At 44.1% G+C, this 25,873-nt stretch overlaps 2 protein-coding genes across 3 annotated transcripts in view; one reads left to right on the forward strand and one right to left on the reverse strand.

Annotated features, from left to right (window-relative positions):
- Positions 1 to 1,519: 1,519 nt before the first annotated feature.
- On the forward strand, positions 1,520 to 18,399 carry GPRC5B (G protein-coupled receptor class C group 5 member B). Of its 2 annotated transcripts, XM_075767419.1 has the most exons (5): positions 1,525 to 1,763; positions 7,633 to 8,646; positions 13,295 to 13,407; positions 14,002 to 14,199; positions 14,797 to 16,301. In XM_075767419.1, exons 2-4 carry the CDS (start codon positions 7,641 to 7,643, stop codon positions 14,167 to 14,169), a joined length of 1,287 nt encoding a protein of 428 aa, XP_075623534.1. In that variant the 5' UTR covers positions 1,525 to 1,763; positions 7,633 to 7,640; the 3' UTR covers positions 14,170 to 14,199; positions 14,797 to 16,301. The 2 variants fall into 2 exon arrangements, with proteins under 2 accessions (XP_075623535.1, XP_075623534.1); XM_075767420.1 differs by lacking the exon at positions 14,002 to 14,199 and having other exon boundaries at positions 1,520 to 1,763; positions 14,797 to 18,399.
- Positions 18,400 to 18,411: 12 nt separating this feature from the next.
- The window catches only part of IQCK (IQ motif containing K), a 41,470-nt gene continuing 34,008 nt past the window's right edge, over positions 18,412 to 25,873 (reverse strand). Inside the window, exon 9 of the mRNA XM_075767421.1 lies at positions 18,412 to 19,816. Coding sequence (XP_075623536.1) covers positions 19,755 to 19,816 — 62 coding nt within the window. The 3' untranslated portion in view covers positions 18,412 to 19,754. The remainder of the gene's footprint in view (positions 19,817 to 25,873) is intronic.

A 25,873-nucleotide genomic window follows, 5' to 3' on the forward strand; every position in this document is an offset into this window, starting at 1 on the left:
TCTGTAAAATTATCCCGGTTTACTTTGAATAGCACGTAGATATCGACTGATGCAAGGGCAAGGTATTATTGCTTACGTGTGACTCAAACAAAGCCAATGCCTAAAATCCAGAATCAGCAAGGGAGAGAAATTGAGAGAGCAAAGAGCAGAAATGTGAAATTGTTCCTCTGCTTCAGCTGTTCCGCCCCCGCCGCCCTGCCTAACCCCAGGCAATTACAGCCCATCCACACCGTCCGATTTACTCCACGTCAGCCACCCTGAGAAGTTCAGGTAACCCCCCAAGGCACAAGAAGCGACATCTGAACAACCCCACGCAGGGTAGGACGAGCCTGTTTAAAGGTTACGGTTCGTCTGTGCCGAGGAACGCGCGTTTCAGAGCGGACGTTTCCCTCTGGAAAGCTCTGGATACGGAAAGCCGGCAGAAGGGCGGCGTGCTGCCCGCGTCCAGGAAGGGCAGGCGTCGCCTGCTCCCCGCCGATAACGCCATGTCAGCCGGAGCTGCCCAGCTTCTCGTTAGCGGTTTAAGTGAAAACATAAAACCACGATGCACGACACAGCGTGGCTGCCGGTCACAGAGGCGTCACACAAACGTACTGGAACCAGTTGAGAAGGCAAGCACGTCTCTGCTGCTCATGGACATCATCGGCGGAAGCTGACTGTCTTTCCCTGCCACAAGTAACTCAAGTAACTCCCTCCGAAGTGTGCAGGAAGCCCTGTCCCGTGCATGAGGGCTCCAACCGGCTCAGGACTGAACTGCGGAGACGCTGGAAAACGGGAGATGAGCTGCGCCTTGGGAGGTGGGAGGCAGCTGCGGAAGGGATCCCCGCATCGCCTTTGCAGGGCCTCACGCGCTCACGGGGCCCGCTCCTGAGTTTTGCTGCATAAGCAAACTGCAAAACGTCACTTGCACGATAAAGAGGCACGTAACTTTTTTCTCTTCCCAATGTTTAGCTGCTGTCTAAGGTAGCAGCAGGCCGGTCGCGTGCGTTCGGGGCAGATTTGGTGAACGTAGCCAGCCCATTGCAAAATCCCCACTGCCAACAGGGCGGCAAAACTTCCCGCCGCCGAAATCCCCAAACTGGCCGTAGGTGCGCGTACGCAGCTAACCTGCCCGGCCGGTGTTTTCTTAACCCACGCTGCCCGCATTTCTCTTGCACTCGCTTGTGCGGCCCAGGAGCGCCCGGGAACGCCTGTACGCCCGCTCACACCTTTCCGTGTGCCCTGCCTTCGCGTCACCTTGTAGGAGCACGTAGAGCTGCGCCCATACGCGTGTCCGACTGTGCAAGTCTACGCTTACAGAGGCGTATACGTGCCACGCTGCACACGCAGCTCCGCGTGTGTCCGTGTGTGCACACCCCTGCCGGGTGGATCCCGCTGCTCCTTCCCCCGGGGGTGCAGAGCAGCCCCCCGCTGTCACAACGCCCCGGGGGCGGGGGGGGTGCGCTCGGCCGTGCCGTGCTGTACCGTACCGTGCCGTGCCGTGCCGTGCCGAGCCGGGGCGGGGCGGTGGGAGGGGGCTGGCCGCGGGGCCGTAGCGCAGCGGGGCGGCGGGCGCAGAGCGCGGCGGGCAGCGCACGGCTCGGCTCGGCTCGGCCCCGCTCCGCTCCGCTCCGGGGCCAGGCGCTCCATGAGCCGCCGCGGGGGGGCTCGGTGCTGCGCTCGCTCCCCGCCGCGGAGCCGCCGCGCCGCCGGTGCCGGGATGTGACTTGCGGCGGGCTGGCGGACAGAGCTGCCCCGCCGCCCTCGGCCGCAGCAGCCACCGGGTGAGTGAGTGAGGGAGGGAGGGAGGGAGCGGGGGGGGCCCGGGGGGGCTCCCCGGGGCAGCGCTGCGGGCGGGGAGGCACAATGGAGCCGCTCGGCCGGCTCGGGCTCCGTGCGCTGCCCGCAGAATGAGCCCGGGGGCCGGACGGAGGAGTCGGGGAGGGGGATTAGACGGGATATAGGGCAGGACGGGGGGCGGGGGGGGCTGGAGCAGGGCGCTGCGCAGCGCGGAGCGGGGGAGCGGGCTGGCGCGGAGGGGAGAGGAGTTCCGAGTCAGGATGGGGAAGGAGAGCGGGGACGGGGGGGGAGGGAGACTGGGAAAAGAAACCGAGGAGAGGAATGAGCGAAGGGACAAAAGAGAGGAGGCTGGAGCGGGATGGACATCGCACGGGAGGAGGAGGAGGAGGAGGAGGAGGAGGAGGAGGAGGAGGAGGAGGAGGAGGAGGTTGCGGGCGGATTAGGGGCAGAGCGGGGCGGAGGGGGCTGCTCGGCTTCGCACCCGCGCTCGGCCGCGGCGGTGGCAGCAGCTCCGGGCAGCGGCTGCGGGGGCCGGGCCGGGGGCAAAGAGCCTTTTGGGGGCCCCTGGGTGGTGCCGCCGGGCCCGGGGGTGCGCAGCGCTGGGTGCGGTGCAGCCCCGGCGGGTCCCTCTGGGCCGGGGAGGAAGCCCCGTCTCTGGGTTACCTCTCCCCAAAGCCGAACTGCGACAGGATTTCGCACTTAGGTGAACCCCGTGTTTACACCTGCCCTAAGGTTCATCCCAAGGCTAACGGGATTTCCTGCGTGCTGAACCTAAACCCCTGGGTTGGTTATCGTCGCCGCAGTACCGAGTTAGCTGCCTGTCGCGATATGCTTGCTCCTTACCAGCAGTGACTGTCGGGGTTGAGGTGTTCTCTGGCTGCATGGGAAGAAGTGAGGTGAAGGAAACCCGTCTGTCGCGAGGCTGCGACATGGGTAGAAACAGTCTGGGAATTGGCAAAGAAGAGAAGAGCATTGCTTGCTGTCAGGAGTATGACGAACGTCAGGCTTTACAGCCAGAAGTATCCAGGCTCAGGCGATGCGCGGAATGTGACTGAGGGGAATTGTGAGCACCTAGCACATTGGAAAGATCGTTTCATACAATGTTCAGCATTGCAAAGTATTTCTAAATGAAAACGGCACTTTTTCTATGCGTCCCTTTTGGAGCAGGGTCTTGCTTTCTGTAACCGTGAGGCTGTACATAGCATGATGTGTATTATTCTGATGCAGGGGATGTCTCAACCTCTGCTGTATTTTTGCAAACAAAGCACAATTGCACTATTAATTATTATTCTGGAAATGCATCTCTTCAGCAGTCAGATCTCAGCTTGGCTGTTGCCGCTCTGTTACCAGTCCTGACGCTCAGTCTTCAGATCTGATCAGAAGGAGCTGGCAGAGATCCCGTGTTGCGATTAATTCCTCACTCGCTCGCATCTCTCCACAACGCTTCGTGGTGAGGGCGGCTTTCTTTCGGAAATTGTACAGTGAACCAGTCTGCTGCCTGTGTGTGGCAGAGCAGGTTACTATCTGTGCTACTATTGCTTTTATTTACTGGAGTGTTTTCCTTCTGTGCGATCGGATGCATCTTCCTCTGTCAGTTGATTATCATTAGGACTCTAAAAAGAGGAACGGATAATACATCTATCCGTGAACAGCTGATCTTTGCACGCTTACAGGTTTATTCTTTATATATATTCTCTAACAGTATGCAGCAGTATCTTTTTGACGGGATAAGAGGTATTTGCAATCTTTGGTCAGAAGACTTTAGCTATTGAAAGCCTCGTTGATTTTTTTTTTTTAATCCGTGACAACTTTTTGATGACAACTGTGAGATGTCTCTCTTTCTGTTTAGTTGCTTGTAATTGTACTTTGTACCCGCTGGGGCAGCTTTGCGCCTGCCCTTTCTGTAATGATTCTACACCAGCTAACGTAGGGGACGTCACTCTGGTGGAAACGCTGGAGTTATTACTGTTGTCATCGAGGGCAGATTTGGGAGCAAAAATTGAGAACTGGATTTGCAAGCTGTCGTGCTAATTGTTTGCTGCTTTTGCCTGAAATGTGTAAGGCTTACTGATTCATTTTAAGTGCTCGTGATTGCTCTGGGTTCAGGTATGTTGGCTTAACTACTTGAAATATAATTTTGGAGGGGGATCTGGGAGCAACAGAAAAATAAGTCTCGAGTTGATTTCCTTCACTATGAACGGTTCCATTCAACTGCGCAGGGGTATATCAGCGCCACGTACTATATCTGTGCTGGAATGTTTCGGTGACATTTCTGTATTACTATTGCTGTAGCTCTCTGGGAATAGTAGAAGCAAAGTGCCAGTCAAATAGAGCGCTATTGTTCCTGCCGTGAGGTTGCATAACTTTGCTACGAGCTAATCTAGACATAAAGAGGTAAAAATACTATTCCTCTATGGATTTAGGTAGCTACTGAGGATAATGTGCAGACAGAAGATTTTACTACAGAATCTCGAGAGACACAGGACTCTGCCATGCTACCCACAGCACAGGCTTGGGGAAGGCTATTTTAACAACAAACCCGTACGAATATACTTCTTCTCTTTTCCAAAACAACTTTTCTGGCAAAAAGACTTTCTAGTTTTCCTTTATATTTATTGAATGTATGGTTTCCGCTTTGTGGTATTCCCTTGCCATACTTCTGTGTTGTAATGCAGCGGTCTGTGTTCAGTGCTGAGTATCAATACTGGGAAGAGGATTTTGGCTGGGAGCATCACAGGGGTTGAAGATTAATGTTGCCAGTTTTTACCCGGTCAGGCAGAAATACATACTAAACAGGTTGCAAACATGACTGTACTGACAGCGGTGGTGAGGAAAAGATTCTTCCTTTGGAGATTTTGAGCCCTGCTTGCAAGCCTTGGTGTGGGCAGGATCTCCCGTTCGGTGAGACTTCCTGCCGTTTGGTAGGAATGTGATTTCAGGCCACGAATACCTGTCAGCAGTCCTGGCGATTCCTTGGGCAGTACTATCTTGGAGCTTTCTAAGAGAACCACTCTCTATCTCCATCAGCTCTCCCAAAAGTAATTTCACAAATGGAAGTAACTTGGGAAAACTCTTCTTGAGTTGAACATCTCAGCATTTCTGATTTCTGTTTTGGCTGAATTCTCAATATATTTTGTCACAGCTTAACCTCCCCCTCCCCGGCAAAAGAAAGTACTTCTTTGTAGAGGGGGAAATACTCAAAATTCATTAACCCTCCCTTCCCCCCTTCCCAAACACTTCCAAATAGGAAGAGGAAACAAATGATGGGCTGACAATATGACTGCTTACCCATGCAGCACAATCTCCATGGAAACAGACTGTCCTAGAATAGCTCAATCACATGAGGGTTACATGACATGAATAAAGTAACCAGAAAACTGGAAAAAAAGCTTAGAACTGGAGATACTTGCACTTAATTCGTTAACCCCCAGGTCTTTGGAAAGTAGCTAATAAACAAAGCTACTGTTGAAACCAATTTAGTAATGCATATCGTAATTTGTAAGTGATAGGATAGCGGAAAATTAACATTGTCCTCGTTTAAGGGCTGTTTAGTGTTTCCAGTTTGGGAGACATTTAGAATGAATTTTGAACAATTTTCCACATGACCTCCTGCTTCTTCAGATTGGTACCAGCGGTTTGCAGTATTGCCATGGTAGATCCTAATGGATTTCCTCCCTTTGCATCAGCAGGCACTGACCGGTTCGCACTTTTTAGGACATTTTGGGTATTCTAAAGAGTAAACGCACTAGTTGAAGTAGGAACCGCCTGTGCATAGAAGGAATTGCAAAATTACCTTCAGCATGTTTCCTTCTAGTTAATTATGTACTCGTAGGGCAAGGAGATTTATTGAGCGTAACCACATTCAATACAAAAATGAATATATTTCACTGACGATTAGTTTTCTGTCTGTAAAGTCAGTGTTTGTAACATGACAGAGTCATTGAGAAACCTGTCATACAAATCAGATATAAACAAGTAAATATTCTACTGATTCACTGTAAATTACAGCTAGGTAGGAAAAAAAACCCGGTAGTCGTTAGCTGCAGGTCATTGCATCATTACAACGTCGTAGCCCTTTCAACGGTGCAAGGATCCTGTAATTTCTGTGGGCAGGCAAAGATCATCGATGACCCTTTTCCTGCCTGTCCAGTCCCAGATCACATTATTTGTCACAGCTTCTACTTCTGAGATGAAATTTTGTAACAAGCTTTTTTGTCCGTTGTATGAACGAAGCCCATAAAGTCATTACGCATTTATATTAGCACATTTGCTGTCTTGGTGCCTTTAATAGGAATCAGCCTAATTCCCATCATCTGTCTCCTGGCAGAGGTTGAAAATGGGCCTCGGTCGTTAGTCAGTGAAAGGGGAACGAAAATCAGTTTGAAGATTGAGATCCTCAGGATGTAACTTTGATCGTTACACGACTGTGAAGCACAGGAGGAAAACCCATAGTTGGCCGCCGTCAGAGACTCTGCTGTTTTGGACAGTCTGTGGAGACAGTTCTGGTATTGGCCATGACTGATCATGTTCAGTACAACAACGTTGCGTCCTTACGTTAAACCGTTTTCAACTCTCACGCAACTTTTCGATGTTTTCATTTAACGCATTTCCGATTTATCAAATATCTTTAGGTGGATGATCATTTAGGGCCGTTTGTCTGACTTACAAAGAGCCACCGATCGTTCCCCTGCTCCTCGCTTTGTATCTTAATCCCGTCGCTGAGCTGTGTGACTAACATCGCTGGCTGTTACACGGTGCTTTTCTGCCGTATGGTCGCACCGTGCAAATGGGAGTCTTACTCCCCACGTTTTCATGCAAGCGAAGGTTAACAGCGTCAGGTTTCAGATCTGGTACATGGCGTGTTTGCTGCCCGTACAGGACTGCCCGTTTAAAGGTTACATTTCTAACAAGCTCCTTCGCCCTGCTTTGCTTAATAAACACAAACGCCGTAACATAGATCTTTTTAAAGCACCTAACGCCTGGTCTTCCTAAAACTTAAGTTGGGATTTGTCCAGGCTTTTGGTCCCGATGGCTGAGTGGGATGTGGTGTGTTCCTGGAGAGCTTACCGTTGCCCTGATCGGGGAAAGCGATGCTCTGGTTTTTGTTTCCTTCGAATGGCTTTCGACTTGCTCAGGGGCACAATGAGTCATTCAGTTTTGATCAGTTGATTGATGACGCTGCATGTGTGCTCCACTGTCACAGCCTGTGGGATTTCTCTAGCCAACCGTTCCCATTTGCAAATGCAACCCAATACCTGGGCTTTGGGAGAGGATGAAAGGAGTGAATATTAGAACTGCCTATTGATTGAGCATGAAAACAAGATTTTCCTTTTTTTTAAAAAAAAAAAAAAAAATCTAGTTTCCTGGGACTGCTCTATTCTTGGGGGGGGGGGGGGGAAGTGGTTTTGAGACTGCCTTTCCTCCAGTAAAAGGAGCAAGGCTGCGAACCAGTCTCATTCTGGTGGAACTTCCACTTGTGTCGGGCCCAGCACAGTTCACACGTACTTTACGCACCTGAATTTCTACAAGAAAGTACTGTGGGTAATGTATTATTTTGCAACAGGATACATAATTTCTTCTGGTGGTGTTTTAGGATGTTGGCAAGGGCAGTGTTTGGAAATGTTGTTTTCAATCTGTGCAAACAGAGAAATGAGTCATTTGCATTCGGAGTACAACAGGCAAGAGCAGCTCGCTGGGGGGGCGGCAGAGGGGACGAGGGCTGGGCTGGGCCCGCTGCAGCTCCTGTGCAAAAACCCAGGAAGCACGGGCTAGTGAACCGAGCTGTGCTTCCGATTGCTGTGAGATCCCCCCAAGCGAACTGCAGCTAAACAAACAAATATTTTGTTGTCTCAGACAGAAAAATGAAAGCCTACCCAGCCGTCGGTTTCTTCCTCCTCTTCGTGATCAGCTATGGCTCTTCTGAAAACTCAAGTACGTCTAGAGGGTGCGGCCTGGACCTTCTCCCTCAGTACGTTCACCTGTGCGACCTGGATGCCATTTGGGGAATAGTGGTGGAGGCGGTTGCGGGGGCAGGCGTGCTGACCACGTTACTGCTGATGCTGATTTTGCTGGTGAGGTTGCCCTTCATCAAGGACAAGGAGAAGAAGAGCCCCCTGGGAATGCACTTCCTCTTCCTTTTGGGGACTCTCGGACTGTTTGGGCTGACGTTTGCTTTCATCATACAAGAAGATGAAACGGTGTGCTCTACCCGAAGATTTCTCTGGGGGGTTATCTTTGCTTTGTGCTTCTCGTGCTTGCTAGCTCAAGCCTGGAGACTTCGTAGACTAGTTCGACATGGGAAGAGTCCATCTGGCTGGCATCTAGCTGGGGTGGCAATCTGCCTGATGCTCGTTCAGGTCATTATTGCAACCGAGTGGTTAATACTGACAATCGTCAGAGATAACAAGTTGGCCTGCAGCTACGAACCCATGGATTTTGCTATGGCTTTGATTTACGTTATGTTCCTGATGGTGTTTACCATGGGATTTTCTCTTTTCACTCTCTGCGGAAAGTTTAAGAAATGGAAGAAAAACGGAGTGTGCCTCATTATAACGCTTTTTTTTTCCATTCTGATTTGGGTAGCCTGGATGACTATGTACCTCTTTGGTAACGCTGAGCTAAAGAAAAGAGACCAATGGAGTGATCCCACTCTGGCTATTGCACTGGTGTCCAGCGGCTGGGTGTTTGTTATTTTTCATGCCATCCCAGAGGTCCACTGTACCATCCTTCCATCACAGCAGGAAAACACTCCCAATTATTTTGATACTTCACAGCCAAGGATGCGTGAAACTGCTTTTGAGGAAGATATACAGCTTCCTCGGAGCTACATGGAAAATAAAGCCTTTTCCATGGATGAGCATAATGCAGGTAAGACTTTGCTAGAGGACTCTGTTTTTCTGTAGTAGCCAAGAAAATCATCTGCATGAGACATTTTTCAGGTGTTCAAAACAAGGGTCATTACAAATGCCAGATTTTTCATACTACATGTTGTTCCCTTTTACAGTTTTCATCAAGATATCACCTAGTGGGGGGAAAAAATGAAAAGAAAAAAAGCAATAGAGAAAATATGTCTTTGGTTAAAATGCTTCTTCTGCATGCTGTTTTTTCATTGAAAAACTGAACAATTTGAAATGCAAGGCCAACACTGAAAGCCAAAAAAATTTACTGTGGAAAAAGCAGCCTCTATTTTAAAATAGTTTAAATTGCATTTTTTGTCATTATCAGTTAACAACGTTTAATATGAAATATTTTCCAAAACCCAAGAAAAAAGCAAGTAAGTGTTCTGTGTTACAAAATGCTCAGCCTCTGGAGCAGCAAAACAATTATTATTAATTTTATTGCCATTAAAATGGGATTTAGCGCCACTTTGTGACTCGGGGGGGGGGGGGGGAATGCAAAGTGGCGTAGAGCCAAGTTCAAAGACAGTCTTTGTTCCGACCGCTTTAACGCCGGAGCAGAGACGCCCAGATAGAGGGTTCCAGGTAACGGTTGCTTTCCTTGCCAGAGCTGTTTGGTGACATAGCGCTCTGCGTGATGACACGTCATTAAAATCTGCAATGAACGTGGTTTTGAGCGATTACCGAAAGGGCCAGCAGCAACTGTTAGCTGAAGAGATCCAAACATTGCTGGACGTTTAACCCACGTCAGAAAACGCACGGGGATGCCGGTCTGACCGGCGATGGGCAGCGCGAGCCCGACGGCGTTCCGTGGGGCAGGCTGCGGTTGGTGCTGCCCCGCGGCTGGATAAAGGGCTTCGGTACCAGCCAGACTGCTTCTTACTCTCTGGAATTGAGACGAGCACTCGGTATCCTGGCCAATAGTTGCCACGTTGCTCCGGCAGCCCCCAAACGAAGCCTTGGGGCACGTTGTCCGGGCACTTCACCTTCCTGTTCCTCTTCATGTATCTTTGATTTCCCCGGGGCTCGACGCTTCCTCTGGATGTAGACAGACCCCACGCGGAGCAGGACAGCGCTCCTGTTTGTCACGCTGGCGGGTCAGGAAGGCATGTTCCCTCTAAGTGTTTCAGCAGGAACTTTAAAGGTCTCCTAGTACGGAAACTTTGAATAGAAAGGGGTTAAGGTCCCCTGAGTCTATACCAAGCACAGAGGTAAAACAAACTAAAACTCACATAGATAAAGAGTGGTTGTTTATTACTAATGTTCCAGAGCAGCAGCAGCAGCTTCACGATGGACTGTAAAAGCGCTCATCTTTTTTTTTTTTACTGTCCTCCATCCCCCATTAAATTAATTTCATAGTCAGGTAACTGCAGTGACTTCTGTGGAGCTATTTCTGACGAAGGCAGATCTGAGAACAAAATTGGATCTTCCACTCTGTATTATTCCCATTCATGGATACGTTTAAAAAAAGACCTGGAAGTTCCTTTCTGATCTAATCATTCAGTGATTAAGCTTTTTAGTGAAATGGATAGACGTATGATAGCTGTAAAATCATTAAGGTATCTATTATAGAGCAATTCATGTTCTGTTTTAATCTATCTGAATCTTACGCACTACAATACAAAATAGATTTCCTTATCTGATGCCCTTATTAATATTTATCCTAATAAATGCATGTCACTCCTATTCCTGTGGCAGGTGGGGGAAGGATACATACATTTTTAATAAATCAAAACAGATTCATTATTCCTTTGCAGCGGTTCTTTAAGTAAAGCCATATGACAGCAGGGTTTGGAGACAAAACTTACTACTATGGTAGAGACCTAAAGCAAATACAGGTAATAATATTCGAGTCACATACTATGGCTGCTGAAGTGTTAATTTAAATCAGATCGCTGCACTGATGGTTGTCAGTGGCTGAGCACCTGGAATCTGTCAGCAATTGGCTCTCTGCAGGTACGTTGAGAATGTTCTTTTATTCGTTTAATTAACCTCAATTCGAGAATTCATCGTTAAGAGTTCAGAAATTAAAGGAAGGGTACTTTCTTCAAGTATACTTAAGAACAGTGTTGAAGAATGCAAGGTCTGCTAGTTGTAAAGCTTTGGAAGACCTGATAACCAGAAAACACCTTTTAGTTCCCTGGCTGTAATACTTGTTTTAGTAAGTAGTTAGCTTTAAATGGAAAACATGCTTGGATAAACATATTTTCCATTAATTCTTCTTATTCCATTAACAGCTGTATATAGTAATGTAGTAGTTTTCTCTTAATTTTTTTCTTTTCAAAGATTTTAAGCAGCATGTTAAGAATCTGAACAACCTTTAAACAATAGGTTCAAACAAGTACATGCTCTCCTAATTTCTCTCCTCCTTAGCAAAATGTAGCTCCAAGTTACACGTACTAACAAGAGCTGCTCTATTCCAGGAATATCATTAAGCATTGACAAAGCAAAACCATTTTAAAGTCAGTTATTTAAACAACATACCAATCTGGGATTGGCATATTCATATGACAGATAAGTTGAAATATCTACTTAGAGGAGTTCTTTTCATACCCATGTCTTGTGAAAATGTCAGAGGGGTGGATGGCAGAAGGCACCCTGGGGTCCCCGTGCTGTCGGGAAGGGCAGCGCGCGCCCGGGGGGCAGCTCCTGTGAGGCAAAGGGAATTTGCCTGCCGCCAGGACCAGCCCAGATGGGAGCTGCCGAGTGCTACAGGCGCCAGAACCCCCAAGCCAGGCAGCTCTGCTCCTCGCTGGACCTGCCAGTGCCAGGAGCCGCCCTCGGAGCCAGTGCCTGAGCCCAAAGTCAGCAACATTTCAAATCTCTGTTGGAAGGAGACTTTGACACGTTTCCTCAAATCTTCTTGGCGCTATTTTTTTTTTTTTTTTTTTCACCTATACATCTCTACACAAGTAGATGTATTTAATAGCAATGGGGAAAGTTCAAGGAAAAATGGTAAAACTGGTATGAGAAAAAATTCCAAAACGAGTGTTTTGTCCACAAGTTTTGTCTCTGATTCTCACGTTAAAAGAATTTTAGACTTACTGCAGTAACAGGGAAGGAAAATTCAGCCACGTGACATTGAATTTACTGGCTCTTTAAGATAACTTTGAAATGAGGGTGGAAATTTTGGGTAAACATTTTATGTAAATGTGTAAACATTTTAACAATAGTATGCATTATAAAGAAAGAGACTTATTTTTGTTATGTGTACTATCAAATACCAGTGCAATCATTGGTGTTTAACATACAATAAGAAGCCAAAGTACAAAGAAAGAATGCCACTGCACCTGAGATGGTTAAATATGAAATAAAAAAGACCTAATTCTAGCTTAGGCATTTTCAGCTTTTGTTCTCCCAGCATTCTGCAAAAATATCTGATTTGAAAACGCAGAGCAAGAGAGGCTCTCTGTGTATCTGAAGCCAACAACTGAGCATTTGCAGGGCTTGATTTCTAAATTTCTGTGCTAAATCAATACTGTTCTTCATCTCTGCGCACAGCTCCCAGAGAGAGCAGTAGCAGCGGCAAGAGGACGGCACGTGGCCGCAGGATCCATTTAAGTCCTGTTCCACACAGGGCAACTATATTAAATCCTGGCTTCGTTAAAGTCTATGCTGAAAGTCTTGTAAAAACTTCAGCTCATTCACTGTTTCAGCCAGAGAGTGTAGAATTGTAGTTTGAATTAAATCTAAGAGAAATTCTTGCCTGAACTAGGCGCGTTTCTGTTTACGGGCTCACGGATGAGTACTGCCCGTTGTAACCCCGCAAGCGGCAGGGATAAATGCGCTCTGTTCCCTGGCCACATCTGAATGCAGGGAAGCTGTTATCTACCCCCCAAGTAAAAAGAGAGTTTGTATGTGCCAGTCCCTGGGCTGGTGTAGAGGGAAAGCTGCGTATCCCTAACTGCGCGTCTCTCTCACGCAGAATATACAACTTGTGCTAAAATTACTGGAAAGACTGATGTATTTTGGTATAAACGTTCAGAAGGACAACCCGTATCTTCTCTTTTGCTTCAGTCAATTGCCATGGTTAAGCTATTCGAAAGCAGTATTTACTTCATATTTCCAGTTTCTCAGAGTAAATATAATCTGAAACATCTGGAAAATCCTCATACGCTAGTCATGCTGAAGTAATGCTCAGGGGGGTTGTGAGCATGCTTACTGGCTCGAGCAATGTTTTGGATCCCTGTCCTCTGACTTTGATAGAAAGCAAAACGTACGGTGCTTTGACTTAACCCCCCAGTATCCAGACCCAGACAGTAAGTGCTCTGCCAAAGGCACGGCACAAGACACACCAAAGGTTCGGTGACTGAAGACATTTAGCTCCTATTGAAATGAGACTGAGCAAACTTCAAAAACTTGGTTCCAATAATTTTTCTCCCATTCCAGAGCAAACAGTTAATTTTCTGTAAAACTGATTCTTCTGAGATCCATCCCCCACTATATAAGAAAAACTGCTGTTCAAAAGCAACGTGAAACCTGGTATGGGAGCACGAGAGTGAAAATCAATGGCAAAGGGTCCCAGTAACTAAACGGGAGGCAAGATCTTTTTACGATGTCAAAAGAGATGCACCGCGTTAATTGTGTCCCTAAGAACGCTCTCTCTTTTCTAAACGCAGCGCTCAGAACGGCGGGATTTCGGAACGGCAGTCTGGGCAGCCGACCTAGCGCTCCTTTTAGAAGCAATGTTTATCAGCCAACTGAGATGGCAGTTGTGCTAAATGGTGGGACTGTAAGTATCAAAATGTGATGATTTAAGAACTCTTTGATATGCACTGATATATACAACCACTACTAATTGAAAAACCTGCTTTTAGCTTATTCACAGCAGGGGGGAAATGCTATAAATGAAAATTCGGGCAGCAAGTATGCATGTGATGCTTCCCTTCCCTCTAGGAAAGATGTAATTACAGTGGTTTGCATTTCTTTACTTGCCTGTTCACCGTTTGCAGTGTAGCTTGAGTGAACCAAGCTGAGACGACACATGTAACGGCCCTTTTGAATTAAATTTGTGTTAAGGTATTTAACATAACTATGAAGTGACACAATTTCTAACCTGATTTTTTTTCAAGATGCTGTGAGTCACACAAATGTCTATAGGCCAGGACATCACTGCAGATAAGAATCACTGTAGCAGGTAGCGGTGGTCTCTCACAGATCTTCCATTTTCTTGTAAAATGTATGTAATTCTTGTAAGTAAGTTACATCTCTGGGAAAGGGCTTCATCAAAGAGGAGTATAGAATATTTTAATGTTAATACCATTGATTTTTCTTTCTTGGACAGTAGTTTGGCATGCCATTCTTTGACAGACCCGTTTTTCTGCAGCCTGGTTGTAGTAAGAATGGCTTAGCGAGCCGACGCCAAACAGACTTTCTAAACGTTTGTCACCTGATGTGTAATTTGCGCTTGAAGACATTTCATACAGCAGGCATACTGTTGAGAAAGAAGACTTTTCATCCCCATATTTTTCATGCATACCTACATGCTTCTTAAAAATCTACCCATGAGCCAGTTTATACTCACGTGAGTTGGGCTTGCTTTATTTTGGATCATGAGCCGATTCCATAACTCAACCTCTACATTGAAAACCAAGTAACGCAATCTGGTTGCAGGTCTTTTTGGTTTTAACTAAGTAAAGTTTTGGTTGATTTTAGTGAAGAGTGACTAGATACAAGGATTCTCCTGCGTGGGTAAGACAGTAGGAAATGCATCAACTGGAATAAAATGAAAAGGCTTGTGCTTTGCTGTCGGTAACGACGCTCGGGTTGATCCGTGCCTATGTTTTCTGATACCAGAATACGCCGCTCAGGGAAAAAGGTAGTTTAAGGATGAGAAGCCAGAGAATTTGTTTTGGGTTGGGTTTTTTTTGGTTTTTTTTTTGCTTTGTTTTGAGGTGGATACAAAGCTTACTGGAGAACATCAGATAGTCAAATGAGAGATTAATGTGAATATATAGTCATGGTTTTTACAGAGAGGTGAATGTACTGTATGGGTGATGTACTTGTATCACTTTGCTCTGGAAATGCTGCCTGGAAAGCTGCCGTGTACATGTAGCATGATAATGCTCATTTTTGAACAGCCTAGATCTCTCAGTTACGGGTTTATTATCCTTATTTCCAGATACCAACTGCTCCGCCAAGTTACACCGGACGACACCTCTGGTGAAAGGCTGTAGGCTGTAGAGAATAAGAATCCTTGTTGCAGATGTTGTTCCCTGGCAGTGTGTCTTTGAGGGAGGAATCCATAACAGTACCAGAACCAAGCAACAAAACATCCAGGAGCTTTCGAAATCCTACAGAGGATTTTGTCTAAATGTGAACACCACTGAACCGATACGATAATTGCGAAAACGAAATTGTTCAACTGAAGCTGCATCTAATTTAAAATAGAAGTAGGCACACCTTAAATTGGAAGAGGGGGCTGTTGTATCCTGAAATGTAAGATATTCTCTTGTCTGTAACTAGCGTGCGAGGCAAGCCTGTTCTGTTGGTTGCCAGTTGCTTGCAAAATACCCTCCTCTCACCTAAACTTAATTCATGTTGCCACAAGAGATTGCCACTACGGTGTGAAAACATGCAGGATTTCTTTCCATTTTGCTCCTTTTCCCTTCATTTCAAACGTCATGGAAAGTACCGTTTGCTTCATTACCTAGCTGTACTGTAAAGTCACATAGCATCGTGTGGAGTCGAGCATTGTCACTCTGTGGCGACGAAATTACCATTATGCTGTAGGTCGATACTCTTCTCTTTAAAAAGCTGGTGTAGGAAGTGCAGTTCTGGAGGGATGAAAGGTCTGCGTACATTTCATGCGCGTTACGATGGAGCTTCTTGAGGCAGAGAAAAAGCGTAGGTCCAGCACGGAGGCAGCTCTCCTCGGCCGCGTGGGATCGATTCCCAGTCGAGTTATTCCAGCCTCAGCCCCGGGCGTGAGCGAAGAGCCACGTGCTCTCAGGGCTCCTGCAGACGAAGCCGCTAAGGCAAACCGTGGAGGGACGTGCTTTTGCAAAGACGTAGCTGGGGAGAGAACGTGCCTCGAGTTTGCCGGGAGGAGTTGGTTGTGATGGTGGATGAAAGGCAACCCGCTGGACTGATCTTGTCGAGCAGGAAAGCGGAGGCAGCTGAGAAGTCCTGACCAGGAGGCTCGGCACGGACAGGGTCAAGGTCGTCCTTCCTGGTCCCTGGTCACCCGAGCGGTCCCCTTGGCTGCAGCTCTTTGTGCGTTTCAATGTGGTTGTGTACTTTAGTGCCTAGCTAGTAGAATCTCCGTGCTGGAGGTGGTTTGTTGTTGTTTTTGTTTTTTTAAGGTGGTTTCTGCCCTACTCCTCCCCTCCCCTCGTTTGAGTTGGTAGAAGGCAGACTTTCTCAAAGCTTTTTTGTCTTTGTTTTCTCCAGGTTATTTAAAAGGTTCCCATTGCCCATTGTTTGTGCCATGGTTTTTCATTATGTTTAAGCAATCATTCCTTTATTTAACATTTAATACATATCGGACATTGAAAACATCATTGTATCCTCACTGTTTGGCCAATGTTAATCTTAGCTTTCCTCGATACTAAAAGCTAATCATTTTTACTTGAGGGCATAGGAAACATATAACAATTAAACTTTGCATATGCTGTAAGAAAAAAATATATTTTCAAACTAAAAAAATATAATGTACAAATAACTGAATAGCTTAGTAGCTTCACAGAAAGAAGTTACTTGCTGTATACTGCAAAAGAAAGACAAGCTTTTTATTTTTCAAGAGTCTTCCCGATTCTTCACGTACCTCCATTTCTACTGAATTAGGAACCTAGTCCTGCAGACTTGTACTCCCACGAGTAGTCCCATCGACACCAGTAGGTCTACATACAGGTACAGAGGCTGCAAGACCAGTCCCTAAATGTTGCACACAGATATATATGTATATATATATGGAAAAAATATATATTGCCATTCTTGCCATGATCATCTTACAGGGTTTTTCCTTCCAAGCCCTTCTCTTCCAGCAGCAATGTTTTTCTGTCATGCATGAGTAAAGGAGCATGTTAGCTCCCCCCTGCCCTTCCCTCCTGGAGGCAAAGGAAGCATGTGCTTGTTCTAGGGATTGCTTATTTTATTTTGTAACTAGATGGCCTTAGTAACCACCTAGGGTAGGGGTGGATATTGCATGCTGTCCAGTGACTTAGAAATACATTTGCTTGTTGTAAGCAAAGCTTTGATCAAATAAGATAGTATTTAAGATAATGACAGTTACCCAGAAGATGCATCATTTGGAATAATAAAAAACCTATTACCGTCACTTGCCTGCAGAATTTGGCTTTTAAAAACCAACTAACCCCCCCCCCCAAACAACTCATAAAACACTACTGTAAAAAACATATAAGATGACCATGGCATAAATGGTAGGACAGCTTCCTTTTAAAAAGTTTATCATGCTACAACCAAGATTTATGAATTACAATACACGTTTTACAGACCTTGGACAAAATCTGTACAAGATATAGTTACCTTAAGAAACGTTTTTTTTTTCTTTTTCTAGATGTGACTGAATTGATAAGTAGAGTTCCCAATCCTGCTCCTGATGAAGTTGTTTGGAATTTGAGGCCTTATGCAAAGATAGGGCCAGATCCTACAAACCGCTACTCGCGTGACTACTCCCATTGGGTTAGTCATGTGGACTATTCACAAAATGAAAAATTAGCAGGATTGGGTTCAATTTGTGGTGGTGCAGGTGTGGCAGTAGATTAGGAGGGTCTTTACTTTCCAACTTTCTACAATTAGTAATAAGCAACTTTTTTTTTGTAAGTCACTAGTCTGTGATGTAAAATGCCCCAAATAAAACTGTAATTGAAGAAAGGCACCTTTATGTTAACTTATATTTTTGTTACAGTAAACAAATTGTTTACTTTTGCCTTTTATGAAAGTTACCTAGAATGTAGAGCATCTGTGAACAACATAATAAGTAAGCAAGCACAAGCCTTTCGCAGTTCAGTTAATTATAATTAGCTTTTTTCTATAAAAGCTACTGTGTTGTCCCTTGATGGTTATGCACGCATGGTGTTCCCATGCAGAAAAACAAAATTGTAAAGCATCTGAAAAAACTATTACTGAAACAAGATTTATAATAACTGGCTTTTGATCAATGGCTGGAAAGAAGTTCAAAGCCATACTTGATAGATCCTGTCCTGCTTTCAGCTGAGTTGAGGCTGTTTGACACTTGCCAGAACGTATGTAGCATCTTCAGAAGAACGCTCTCGATACATACAGTTGTTTCTCTAAACAAGGTACATGAAATACTAGAGAACTAGATGTTTCTGGTTTCGGTCTAAACACAGGCATCTCGGCTGGCTTGCTTTGAGCTTGATGCCTTGGGTCTAACCAAAGGCCATGCAAAAGGGAGCACTGTAGCTTTTATAATGAAACAATTGGACTATTCTACCAACTTACAGGATTCCAAAGCAGGTGCTTTTTATTAATTGATGAGAGCTAAAGCTCATTTTTGATAGATAATATATATTTATTAAATGTATTAATGTGTGTTTTATAACGTACCCTTTTTTCCGCTGATTGTTGCATACTGGTATCTTATTAAATACATCTTTAAAGGATTTTCAAGACAATCAATGTGTACCATGATGACTGTACATAAGTATACAAAACTACAAAGGTTGTAAAGCATGGGCAAATGTTTTATTTTCAAAATGCTGTTCTTAACGAGAATAAAGGCTTTACTATTTACTTACAATGTTTGTGGTAACTTGATGTTAAAATCCACCCAAAACGTTTTCATTACAGTAAACTGATGGTGCTACAGACAGCATTGCAGTGATACCGTGGGTGCAGTTCTGCAAGAGAAGCTAAGTTAAACTAAAGGAAACCGGCTCCTAGAGGCTAGAGCCATGTCCCTCCACCTTTGGCCACATTCCCCCTTAGGTCTGGCACCTATCAAACCCATGGCGAGCCAGTCAAGGAGCTGAGCAGCCAAACTCTTAACACTACAAGTGATTTTTATTCCCCCCCTGCCGTTGGCTCAGCAGGTTCCTGTACTGGCTCAATTGCTAGTGGTTGTGGAAAGGGGGGATAGGATCATACAGCTGGGGTTGAAGAATGCAGGTTGAGAGGTTTTCCTTCAAATGGTTTGATCTTCCGGATCTGGTGCAACCACCAACATCACCACCCAGGAAAAAAAACAAGGGGTGGGTAATGGTATAACGGTGAAGACAAAGTCTGTGTGAGTGATGGAAGAAATCCACGTTGAACCACAGCAAGAGCTAGAGAGTATCCATCTTTTAGCATGCGTTCATTCACAACTAGGCCTTTGTTTGACTTCTGTGGAATCAGTAGTAGAACTGCAAATACCTTCTCTAACTGTGAAATGATAAAGTCCTAAACAGGACTATGCTTGACAAAACTGAATTAAAAAAATGAGGGCTCCATAGCAGGGGGCCCAGTCTGGTTTTTATTCTGCTTGCACCTTATGTAAATAAGTACATATACACGAGATCGCTGAAAACGCTCTCGCTGTGCCCTTGACTACACTTTCTCAGCACATGTGCTAAGTGATAACAAAAGGGCCTTTGACTTTTTCCTTCTGCAGAAATGCAGAGCAACCCTAGCTTTCATTGCCTTCGGTTGGAATTGCAGAGGCGCAGCACTTCTGAAAATTAGACTGTTTTGAGCAGAGCCTGGATTAGTGGAAATTGTCACAGCTCTGCGGAAGTCAGTGAAGCTACTCCAGTTTATACTAAGTGAAGATTTTTGCCTTAGTTCTAACACTCGCCTACATGTGGGTGTAACCTCATTTATTTCATCCAGAGTTTTGTCCCTATCAGAAAAGCTTGTGAGTGAGCATTCAGGAACACAAGATAAACACAGACTCAAAATTTTTTGCTAAATGTGCACAATTCCATCTGTTTTAACGGAACTGTGCTCACTTACACCAGGGCTGAATTTTGTCTTGGCATGCTGGGTTCTTACATAATCTCCCTTTGATTTACAACACCTCATGTAAAAGTAAAACTGTAATGCTAAGAGTGTTTCTAAATCAGTACCGCAACATTTAGACCATGAGCTCTGTGGTTTGGGATATTGGTGAGGAAACTAAAATTGAGCTGTTGAATGATTTTGTGTATATTCCTCTGAGTCTTCCAATTTGCTTCCCACTGCAACCATACAAAAGAAAACATTAAATACTTAACTTTCCAAAACACCCCCAGAAACAAACAAAAGCAAACATCCATACTTCCGCAGCAAACACTCTGGTGTTCAATAAATAAATAAAATAAATCCCCCACTCAACCCAATAGACATTTTTCTTCTATGATGCGTGGCTTTTTTTTTTGTTTTGACACAGCTTCAGCACTCAGATTCTTGTACGCCGTTCCCAGTGCCATCTGTGGGAGTTGTGCACGTGTAGCTGAGGGCAGAGTTGTTTGCTAGTAAGAAGTTATTGGATTGTTCAAAAAAAAAATGAAAGCAGCTCTTTGAGGTTTTTGCTTTGAAGAATTTTCAATTAAAAGTGATGAAGTCATACAGTTCACCTAGTATATAAATATATTTTTGTCGTTGAGGACAACAAGTAAGGTCAATAAAGAATAGTTTGTCTATGTCTCAGTGGAAAGAAGAATGTTATCCATGTGATTGCAAAGGCTCTGCCAAATGGGAAAAATCAGTCAAACAAAGAGCACAGGGTTGCTTGCTGGAGTAAACAATTCTAAATGAACAAAAGCTCTACATAAAAGTAAAATGTCCCACCCCCTAGTGAAAGCTGTTTTCAAAGCTCTGTATTCTTTCAGAGTGCTGTAATACAGATTAACCTAATGTTTTTCTTCTGCTGATACAACAGTCTGGTTCCTCAGTCTACTTCTGTGATTTCAGCTGTCATATTCTGTTCTTAATATTTTAATCTTTTGCAAATGGCCTTTTAACTTATAAAGATAAAAATCTGGTTTTCTACTCCCTACACTTCAGAAGATGCACCTGCACTGTACACCTTTCACATCAAGCAAGTTTGTTGGGAGATTATATATAAAAGTCATACTAGAGGCAAAGAAGGCCAAATAAGCCCCCAAAATCCCCGTTTGTACATACAGTTTCAAGAGAGCTTAGTTACCCTTCCAAGGCATGCACCTGAAAAGCAGCAAACAAAATCCCCTTGGTACGGCCCCGGAATACCGGGCTGCAACAGGCCTGTGCGTGAATTCAAGGTGCTTAACGTGCTACCGACCTGGAAGGTCTCAGCTCATAGAAAACATCCAGGAAAAGTGATGTACGATGATGAGGAACACTGACGATACCTTAGAAACCCAAAATATGACTACCGTGGCAGGATACGCCCTCTGTTCTGCAATGGTCAAGGCAGTATTTGCCCAGAGCCTTGCTGGCACAAGACACTTCGGGATTTTAGGGCTTTTGTTTGTACAGCTGGTAAGGAGAAAAATCAGAGTGGATTAAATATCCCATGTGACTACGAATGTCCCAAATACAAAATACTAACTCTTGTGTTGAATTTTATCTAATATTCCTTGATGTGATGAGGCTGGCCTTTGCAAATTTTTCATAAAACATGAAGTTCAGAAAGCCCAGGGCTCACACACACTGTTTCACCTTAAAATGAGCAGGTGTTCTAGGTAGCTGCTAGCAGTGCTGTTAGTCAGGGGCGCCCATGTCCTATCATAACCTGCGTTATTTAAGCATAACAATTTCAAATCACAGCACACTAACCAGGAAGCACAGGTTGTCAGCATGAATCTGGATTTCAGGCAGTTATTTAAATAGTTTTCGACACATACTTGCTTCCTATGCAGACAGAAAAGTAAGATGTCCTCAGGACTCCGATAAGCTGGAACAATGGGGAAAGAAGCTGCCTGGTTAAGTCTTTTCACTAGAAATTTCCATTGGAAAAATCTATTTTTCAGGCTGTGACACCTCAAACTGAACTAACTTGCTTAAAATATTGTGAAATGCCTAAGGGAGATGTTTAGTTCATATATTAGCATAGCTCCCATGAAGTTTAGAACAATATATACTAGCTGATAATCCAGCCCATTTTTTTCAGACAACACATATCTAAAAGTAATGAACGGTGTAAACATCAATATGAACAACTAGCTTATAAACCGTGCCATTTATGTACTGAATTTTAACCACTTCAGCCTTAGGAGTCCTATCATTTGATCAACAGAGCAAGAGAAAGCCCAATTTCTATTTTCGGTTACATTTAAAAAAAAATAATAGAAGCTGAACTTTAACATCACAGTTCCCATTTTATCCCTCTGCGTCCCTAGTCACTGCGTGGAGTTACACTGGCAGATTGCTACCGTTGCAGAACTGTGATTCTGCTGCAGCGGAGACCATCTCCTTTTCCTTACAGAGACTTCCCGCATGCTGGGCAAGGGCGCACGGACGTGACGGGGCAGAACGCGCTGCCCGAGGATGCCGGGTAGGCAGTGGCAATCGCAACTGTGCACTGCTGCCGGTCCCAGGGCAGGGCCAAGAAAACCATTCTCACAGGAGGCTGGATTCAGCTCCCGTGAAAATTACAAACACCTTAACTCCCGAGATGTTTGTGTAACAGAACGTGTGAAAATTATCTACGCAGAATGCATAATCACTAATGTAAGGTGGTGCAACATAAGATTTACATAGAAGGAACGCAACCATGATCGTTGGTAGCATGACCACAGTATTTCATACAGTTTGAAACATCAGCTCCTGTTTCAAGGCCTAAGACACCGAACAACTGAGGCCCTTAAATGCTGTGATGGTGCTAGGTTAAAAAAAATAAATCTCACATATCCCTCATTTCCAGTATTACAGTTTCTATCTATATAGGTCATACGATTTCTACTGGCAGGCAGCTGAATTTGTTAGCACTGTTTCACTCTCATTACTCTTATTGTCTAATACAGAGCGAACCCGATTAAACTATGCTTTAGTCAGACGGTTGTTGTAACTCACAGGACACTATAACCATCACTACAATAATAAGCACTAGTAGAGACTGTGATTAATTTCCGTGGAAGTGAGGTGGGGGTTGCTCTGAAGAGGTTAGCACAACTGTAACTGTTATTTTTGACTTGCTACTCCTACTATAATGAAGTTATCTATTAGTTTGTCTGCCAGGTTCCTTGGAAATGCAGCTCATTTGACAGAGTCTATCAGGCGTGGGTTGCAATGTCGAGGCAGAGATGACAGCTAAAGGAAGCACTGGCTTTGGATGTATTTGGATTTACTCTTTTGGTCAGCTCCTGGGAGTGGAATACTCAAAAATCTGCAAAACTCCTATTAGACATCTGAGGATTGGCCTCTGTCCTATTTATATATGCATCAAGTTCAAACATCTTTACCATCTATTTTGGATAAGAGACACAATTTTCCTTCATCTTAATGCACAGAACTGACGTTCTGGTTTAAGACTTGGTTGTTTCAGCATAACAGCGAACAAACTATGACCTACTTTATACACCTCTGTATAATACAACCAGTTTGTGACAGTAGCTTATGAAAGGTTTATACACCCACACTATTTATTTGGTTTAAATCATAAGAACTATGAGAATTACATTTAGTAATTTAAACAGTTGAAAACAGTAATGAAAAATACCATAGACTCAGACTATAAGAAGATGAAAATCCATTAAAGAAAATCTATTGGAATAACTTATTAGCAGGGGCTTAGAGTAAAAAATATATATAGAAAGGAGTTTCACCCTAGCCTCCTGATGAAATGCCAAAGAAGCCTGAACATGAAATTGGAGCCACCAGCAATCTTTCTGAAATAAGACCTGACTTTTAAAGAGACAGTTCTTTATCAAGTGTGTATAATTTTAGCCTCTTACTATTGGAAGTCAGCATGTACGCAATTATTAGTGAAGCCTTTCGCTTCAGGAAATCTTCAGTCACTAGTGATAGGAAAAGGATGTACTGAAAAAAGATATATTAAACAAATCAACAAATAATAAACCCAGAGTTATGCCCATAGACATTCCTGCTACTCATGACTCTGAAATGGAACTGTCAGAGGATCACTCATCACAACAGGTTTCTGCAAAATGGATATATAAAAGTGACAGGACAAACCTAATTCTCCAAATCAGCAACAGAGTTTCTAAAATGCTTAGTCTTGCCTCCATGACTTTAGAGAACAAACAATTTCAGGGCATTTTTTAACTCACTTAGGATCAGATTAGGGAAGCAAGAGCTGACATACAGGCGACTCCCGAACACCGACATCCGATAACAGAGATGGGAAAGCAGGGCTGAAAGATCTCTAGCAGAATTTGTTTGTGGAATGCACCGTGCTTTCCTCATACCTTGACAGAAAGATGAAGAATTCATTTGGATGTATCTGGATGGCATTTTTACAACACAAGGCGTACAAAGAGAAAAGAAATATTGGAAGAAACAAGCATTGGACTGGATGAACAACTGACATGAACACCCGAGTTTAGGAGAGAACTACACAGAATTAGACGGGAGACTCTATTGCTACTGATGATCCAAGTGTCCCCCAAATCATTCAGTGCCCTGGGACTCCTGAAGAGACACCCACAGGAACACAGCAGTTGAAGGAAGACGACCCTGGACAGAGAGAAAAATCCAGAACAAAGGCAACCAGCACATCTTCAGTGCATCTGATCAATGCAGGTTTTTCCCATGTAAGTAGTCAAGATGGAAAAAGAGAATGGTGAAACCAGAAAGGAATGGAGAGAAATCATTCTGGAGTGGCAGGTCCCCAGCAAAAAGCATTTTGGGATTTACAGGAGGAAGCCAACGTGGGCAGAACACCAGAAGGCCAGATTTGCTGGGCAGCTTCATGAAAACTGCATTGACGCCCATTCACCTCTCTTATTTCTGAAACGTTTCCTTCTTCCAAAATATGACAGGTTCTGTAAAGTCACCAAATGTCAACTCTTACACAGACTAAAACAAATGATCAGGTAAAAAGAAATCACCAGAACCAGTTACATTGCAAAAGACGTCTAAGTGACAAGTGACTAATACCTGGATTTAAAAGGAAGTCTGGGGCAAGTGGCTTGTACGTTCTGCAATGCCACCCACTTCTTTGCTGACTCTGAATCATATTTTAAGACTCCACTAACAGTTCAAGGTCTTTCTTTTCCTGCCTCCTCCCCCCCTTTTTTTTTAAACCAAAAGAGTCTCCAGTCTAGTTTCAGTGCAGGACTATTCGGAGGTTTGACTTAACTGGTGACAGCCTTTTCTCCAGACTTTTAACACGTCTCATAGTTATAAACGGGAATTTTGGTTTTGTGTATCTAAATGACTAACAAAAAACACCAACAGAATTTTCAATAAAAATGTTCCCCCTTTTTTCCACTATTATCTTGAAAAAGGTTAAAAGAAGAAAAAGATAAAACAGATTGCAAAACCCATGAAGAATTTCTCCTCTCCTTTAAAACCAAAAAACAAACAAAAAAGTATGTTTATATAATCACAGAAAAATCACCAAACTGCAGTTGTCTTTTTTTCCATTACAAATCCTTATTAACAACTGCAGAGCGATGGGTAAAAATACAGCTTTGGTGCTGGAGGATGAGCTCAGACTTGTACTAGCAGATACACTGCCGTGCCTGCGTGAGCACAGTTCAGAAGATCACGTATTCTGCAGCTTATCTAAATGATCATCTTTCCTTCCCCCCCCCCCAAACATTCCCAACGTAGTTTCAGAAATTAAATGTTACTGTAATCTTTATAACTTTTCAAAGACGTCTGAGTCCGGGGTGTGGCCCAATAAAGTGGAATCTGCATCATGAGTCTTATGACTTTTATCACTACATTCTCAGCTGTTAGTGCCAAGATTAAACTTTCAGAAACATCTCAAGCATCTTGAATTAGGCTTGATGAAAACCACCACACACTCAGCTATCGGCACTGCTTTCTTCTTGGATTTTCTTTTTTTAAAAAAAAACCAATATTTTAAGGTCTTTTGTGTAACTGAACCCTTGCTCTTTTAAACGGAACATGTTCTTAAAAATCAAAAGCAATCACATATATGAACCCATTTTAAACCATTTTGACTGCAGCACTTTTGTTTTCGGAAAGAAAAAACTGACTGCTTGTTAATACAGTAATATTTTAAAAAAAAGCAAAGTGAAATTCTTTTAACTGCAGTGTCCTACTGACGGCAAGTAGCCTTCCACTTTAAACCTGTTTATATGGCTCAGTTTAAACCAAAATAATTTGAGGAAATGCCTTCA

This window comes from Balearica regulorum, chromosome 15, assembly GCF_011004875.1.
Source record: "Balearica regulorum gibbericeps isolate bBalReg1 chromosome 15, bBalReg1.pri, whole genome shotgun sequence".
NCBI lineage: Eukaryota > Metazoa > Chordata > Aves > Gruiformes > Gruidae > Balearica > Balearica regulorum.

Bases quoted from the DNA above. Each gene is read 5' to 3' on its own strand.
- GPRC5B (XM_075767419.1), top strand. From the start codon at position 7,641: ATGAAAGCCTACCCAGCCGTCGGTTTCTTCCTCCTCTTCGTGATCAGC. The intron at 8,647-13,294 runs GTAAGACTTTGC...TTCTAAACGCAG, and splicing joins CATGGATGAGCATAATGCAG to CGCTCAGAACGGCGGGATTT. The intron at 13,408-14,001 runs GTAAGTATCAAA...GTTTTTCTGCAG, and splicing joins TTGTGCTAAATGGTGGGACT to CCTGGTTGTAGTAAGAATGG.